At 40.5% G+C, this 5791-nt stretch overlaps 1 protein-coding gene across 1 annotated transcript; it reads right to left on the bottom strand.

Moving 5' to 3' along the window:
- On the bottom strand, positions 1–5791 carry LOC128976456 (ketosamine-3-kinase-like). Its single transcript, XM_054393717.1, has 6 exons — positions 5651–5791; positions 3961–4112; positions 2961–3052; positions 2388–2470; positions 1864–1986; positions 1–1118 (listed from the first exon to the last, which is right to left on the bottom strand). The coding sequence occupies exons 1-6, from the start codon at positions 5789–5791 to the stop codon at positions 780–782; spliced, it is 930 nt and encodes a 309-aa protein (XP_054249692.1). The 3' UTR covers positions 1–779.

The following is a 5791-nucleotide window of genomic DNA, read 5'->3' as shown; positions in this document are numbered from 1 at the left end:
GTTAAGAGCCTGCTGACTGGCAAGCACAAAGCAGCCTAAAAATGCCACCAGGCACCAAAATGCACATGCCAGAAAAAATTATGAGTATTTTCACACAGCTTTGTAACAGAACAGGAAGCACTCTCCATCCAATAGAATCACTTCATCATAATCAATAGCAAGTCCAAATTATTTTTCACAGCTCCTATTCCAGAATTTTCTGGTTGACTTTCTAAATATTTTGTTAATATTGTTCTCATGCATGTAACTTGACATGAGGAGCTCAAAGAGTCTGAGCAATCTATCAGAAAGTTGGGGAGGGGGGAGAAACAGCAAAAAAGCAAGGAGCAACTTTTTTAGCCATCTCCACAGTAACTAAAAAAATGTGATTTTCCATTTAATAAACATTTCTCTAGAGTTTTCCATTAGGATGCAAAAAAAAACATCTGGTATTTCTCTACTCTGAAGCACAAGTGGTCCCTAAGACAGAATTTCTCCCAAATCATTTGTACTTGAGTGCTTGGTTTGCATTATCTCAAAGTATTCAGTGCTTTCTTGACACTGACAGATCTTTTGTGCAATTGAACAAACTCCTTCCTTTGATATTTCACTCATAAAATTATTCCCAGGGATGACTAAGTTACACCTGGCATTCACCAAGACTCACTGATTCTAGGTCTTTAGCTGTGCAACAAGGTCAAGGGTCTAGTAGCTTTTTTAAACATTACTACTACTGTAGTTGCACTGCCAAGTCTGGGGTTTTCCAAGCAACACAGCAAGTATTCTGCCTCAGCAGGAATTCACTTTAGAAGGTTTCTCATAATGTTTAGAGAAGACCCTCTGTACCCTGTACCAAAATGGTTCCAATGGTTCATGTAGTGAAAAAGCTGATAAAGCTTTAGGCGTTTCTCAAACCCTGCAGTTTTGGGAATTTTACTGTGATAAGCAGAGTAAAAAGAATTGCTGAAGCCACCAAACATCCCAGCTATTGCAAGCTCATACTCTGAATGGCCGTAGAAAGAAGCTGGATCGAAGATAATTGGTCCCGAATCATCCTCAGCCACATTTCCTCCCCAGAGATCTCCATGCAGGAGAGCAGGAACAATTTCTACGTCACAGAACAAGCTGGGTATCTTCAGCTGCAGAGGGAAAAAAGCAATGTATCTAAAGTGTTACATTTTAAGGTGAATGACTGCAGAGTTTTATCTGCATACATGCAGAACATGAATTGAAACTTCTTAAAGGCGTGTAAAAAACATAACTTGAAACAGCACAGGACCCAGTCAACAGAGATGTTGAGAAAATCAAGAGGATTTCCATTTTTCTAAAAGCCAGCAGCTGAAGAATAGTCAACCAAACACTTCTTGGAAAAAAAAATAAAAAATTTAAAAAAGAACCTGTGTTTGACTGCAATATTGATCAGCTTTATTAACAACAACCACCACCCACTTCATCATTAGAAGGCTGAGAGGTCTCTCACCAACCTTGAAGAAATTTCTACAGAGTAGTAGCATCCAAATAGCTAATACTGTAGTCACTTAAACAGATGCAAACGTTAAATGAACAGATGAGGTGCAGAAGAGTACTGCTTATACACATTTCTCATGAACATGTTACAGGAAACAAAGACTGTGAACTCAATCTAGTATTTCCCAAACAGTGAAGTGAAGTGCTATTTGGCAACATTCATTTTGGAATACTAGCATAGGGTGATGTGGCAAAGCCATTATGCCTTAGAATAAAGAGCATTTTAGACCCCAAAAGTTGGAATCACTTAGTAAGACAGCATGGAGCATACCAATAGGAACTCTGTTTTAGAAAGGAAGTCTAAACAACTGATGCCTAGCTTGTCATTAAAATGAGAACCGAGATAATTTCACCCACCTGAAGCTGTGCCCAAAGCTCTCTTGCTTCTCTGTCTCCTGAATTCTTCTCGATCATGTCCATCTGGGGCTGGATTCTTTGCTTGGCAAAGAAAGTCACCCAGTCGTTTTGCCAGTCATTCACCTGAAGGAACAGGACTGCAGACGTCAGCTCTACACTGCACAAAACAGATTTTCTTTTTTTTCAAATAAAGCTTTGGAGAACTACACAGCCTTTGTGCTGGTATCATACAGGACAGTAAATGCTACTGTTTTATAGAATATTACCAAAAAACATAAAACTGGGGCAATAAATAATTTTCTCTAAGTGATATAGCCCAAGAGATTTAAGAACTATGAATGTCCAATGAAGCTGGAAGTGCTGTCTAAAGCACTACTTTCCTTAGCAGGCTGAACAATGATTTTTCTTTTATGATTCCACAGAAATAAATTAACTTCCATTATAATAATTTTGTCCCTTTTGTGTCACTGAAGGGAAAATATCTTAAACTTACAATGCTATCAGTCTGATGAAGTACAACCTACCTGTGGGAGATAGCCACAGCAGGTAACTGTATGAAAGCCAAATTGATCCACAAACTGGACTTCCATTTGCCCTTGACCTTTACCTTTCAAACCAAAGACAAAAATCCAATACTAATGACAAGATTCTAAATATCTACAATGCAAATGGACCTTAAAAACTATGCAAGGGTACAGTGCTGATTCTAGTGAGAATAAAAAAACCCTTTATAATCTGTTACAGGGGTTGTTGCTGTTGGCTTCTAAGTTTAGAGCTTGATGTAAAGCAGCTATATTATAATCTTCATAATCATATTTTGAGGTAACATAACTCCTGTGATACTCTATCCTTGCAGAAACTGTGGTTTGGAATCCCACTAACTGAACTGAACAAATGTTTTACTTAGTGAGATCCAAATAGAGTAAACGTAAGAGAAAAAAATGCAAAACAACCCTTGTCTGTGTTTCAGCCAAATCTATTTTCCTAATATCTTTAGTGGAAGAAGGTGAACTTATCCTGAAATAACAAAAGTTATTTTAACTATTTTGTAGCGAGTTGTTAATTAGGTTACATTTGCAAGCAGCTGTGTACTGTACCAATTGTGCTCTCTTCTTTTTTCAGCTTCTCTCCAAGTTGCTGGTTATGAAGGTGGAGATCAGCCAGTTGTGTTCCGAGCTTTGCTGAATGTCTGAGAAAGAGGTAGTATTAGCAACATGACACATAAATGAATCCAGTTCCTGATATCCCAGGAGCTACATGAAAAGATTAGCTAGCAAGTAAAAGAAGTATGTGTATTTTCCTGTCTTTCAAGTCTCAAATCTTTCCCCACTGGGGAAAGGCACTGTCATTTAAGGCAAAGGTATTTCTTCACTTTGTTCCTGTTGACACAGATTGTAGTTATCCCCTGAAATCTGTATGCCAAATGTTGTGTTTGCACATTTTTCATCTCAATCAGCCCAAACACATGAGGATTTCTGCTCTTGCTCTTGGAGCTCACTGAGGGCTTTTCATGATTTAGAAATTCTGCAGATGACCAGGTTGAGGGATAAGAGTTTAAGCCAGCTGCAGAATTTCTGTGACTGGGAGGAGAAAGTTGTCATGCTCACCTCTTTAATGGAATCAGACAAAAATCTTCATCATATTTGAACTTACTCAAGTGTTTGCCACAGAATAGGGTCAAAAGTGTGAAACTATCAACATCAAGGTAAGAGTTGTAAAAATATCTGGGGAGTGCCTCTACTCATGACAAGCAATATTAAATACTGTTCTTATATCAAAGGTGAGTACACAGGTAGGTCACTTTCTTTACTAACTGACTAAAAAAAGAATTCAAACAGCCAAAAAAAGCCCAAATAAATTCAAAACTAAACAAAAACCCACACTCACTTCTTGATGTACAACCAATGCACCAGGTGAAACACTATAAAGTATTATATAGCTCTCTGCTGATTAATTTCCCAAATGTATGTTAACTTGATTTACAATTAAAAGAAATTTTTTAAAAAATCAAGCTTCCCCTCTGCAAACAAGTGACTTAACTGTCATAGAAGTCAGAATTTCTAATTAAAGGATGTAAAGATTAATACTGTGTTTTACCTGTTTAAGCCCCTCATTTCCAAGTGTTCCATTGCAAACAGAGTACCACCCCCAGGCAGGTCTATAACTTTGATGGGTTTAGGCACTTTTATTGTCTGTGTTTTCAAGATGGCTTCCAAACTTGCCATTTCTCCCTCAAACATCCTTCTGGCCTGCCAAATATTGAAGGAAAAAATTAGCCTCTACGAACACCACTCACAAGTAGACAAAGCTCTTTCACAAAGCCAATCAAGGTTGTAAATGCTAAATAAAGTCTTGGGTAAGTGGTTACTGCACATAAAAGATACAGAGTGTTCCACACCACCAGACTTGACAGCAATTTTACAGCCTTTTTGTACCAAGAGATGGAACACAGTCAAAGGACAATTTGCAATAGACATAGACTAAAAATTCCAAAGCCTACAGGAGATGAAGAATGAAGAACTGCTGCCATGAGCTAGCTTTGCTCAGAGGAAATCAGTAAACACTGTATCTCTGTCTAAAGCAGTTTAAAGTCAGCTGTTAACTTTAATAGAGTAAAAACCAGTGTTTTCTAAAGAAACTGCTGATGTACACACACTGCTGCACACACAGCACAGCTTTATAATAGTTTGGCAAAGTGTGCTTCAATCAGCACTCAGAATCCAGACAAAGCCAAAAGCACAAAAAGTGAAACGGTTACTGAATAGAAAATCTATCCAGATCTTTTTTCCGAGCCCTACCTTGTACCTAGCTGGATTGTACACCTAAATACACAATTAACAAAGGCCTAAGTGCAAGGGCTGTATTGCTATCAATTCAAACTATTTTCAGCCTAATCTAAAACAGGATAGCCCTTCTGTATTTTCCCGTGTTATCACCTCAGTGCATTCACCCAGCTCCCTGATATAATCAGAAAGCACAGACATACATGGAATAAAGTACATGCTTTCAAAAACATTTGTTTGATATTAAAGACAAATGCAAGTCCTGATTTTTGTTCTTCTAGTGAAGCTGCTCGACAGCCACAAGTGTAAAGTACCTTTAAAGTAAATTCCACCTGATCTCTGCTTTTCAAACGAGGATGCCATACAGCTATGTTGCATTACATTTCTATCAAACGCAGATATCTACATCCTACACAGCGGCACCAGGCATTGAAAGGACAATGTAGAAAATCTTGGACAACAATTGTGGAAAACATAATTTACTGAGAAAAGCTCCTTCTTATGTAGGATATATACCCTCTTTAAACAATTTTTTATCTTCTAGGTTGCCTGAGACACACGCACAGCATGTGCAGCCACAGTGGTACCACCGTAACCCCAGCTACAACTGACAACAGCATTCCAGTGTACCGCAAGCCCTAGACAAATAATACTGATCCTAAGCAGCATCGCACCCGAAATGCTACTTCCCATCCCCATGCTTACCGCCACCGCGGCCTCCCCATCCCCGGGCACCGTGGCCACAAACCAGGCCCCAGCCCCTCAGCAGTCGCCAGACTGATCCTCACAGGGCAGAAGCTGCCAAACGAAGCCGACCTCTAACTCCGGCGGCCCGACACCTCCCCGACACCGGTGGTGGAAATTTTACAGCCTTAGGCCAGCCGGCAAATCTCCCTCCCTCAAGATGAGGCCGGGACCGGTGCCCAGCGCGACTGCCCTCACAGCTGCCTCACGGCCACGGGCTCCGCCACACGCACCCCACCCTCGAACCCTATCCCCCACACCTCCGCCTTGGAGTTGCTCTTCACGTACACCCGGCCATGGTCCGTGTCGTAGCTCTGGCCCTGGCTGATGCAGCCACCCCCCGAATGCCCCGTCGGTCGGAGCACCGCAGTGCCCAACTCCCGCTTCAGCGCGTCCTCCAT

The sequence above is a fragment of the Indicator indicator genome, chromosome 29, assembly GCF_027791375.1.
Source record: "Indicator indicator isolate 239-I01 chromosome 29, UM_Iind_1.1, whole genome shotgun sequence".
Lineage (NCBI taxonomy): Eukaryota > Metazoa > Chordata > Aves > Piciformes > Indicatoridae > Indicator > Indicator indicator.
Note: the sequence above shows the minus strand (reverse complement) of the source record. Positions and strands in the feature narration are given on the sequence as shown.

Coding starts and splice junctions, on each gene's coding strand:
- LOC128976456 (XM_054393717.1), bottom strand. CDS start 5,791: ATGGAGGACGCGCTGAAGCGGGAGTTGGGCACTGCGGTGCTCCGACCG. Junction 4,113..5,650: donor AGAGCAACTCCAAGGCGGAG/GTGTGGGGGATA, acceptor AATATTTGGCAG/GCCAGAAGGATGTTTGAGGG. Junction 1,119..1,863: donor AGCTTTGGGCACAGCTTCAG/GTGGGTGAAATT, acceptor TTCCCTCTGCAG/CTGAAGATACCCAGCTTGTT.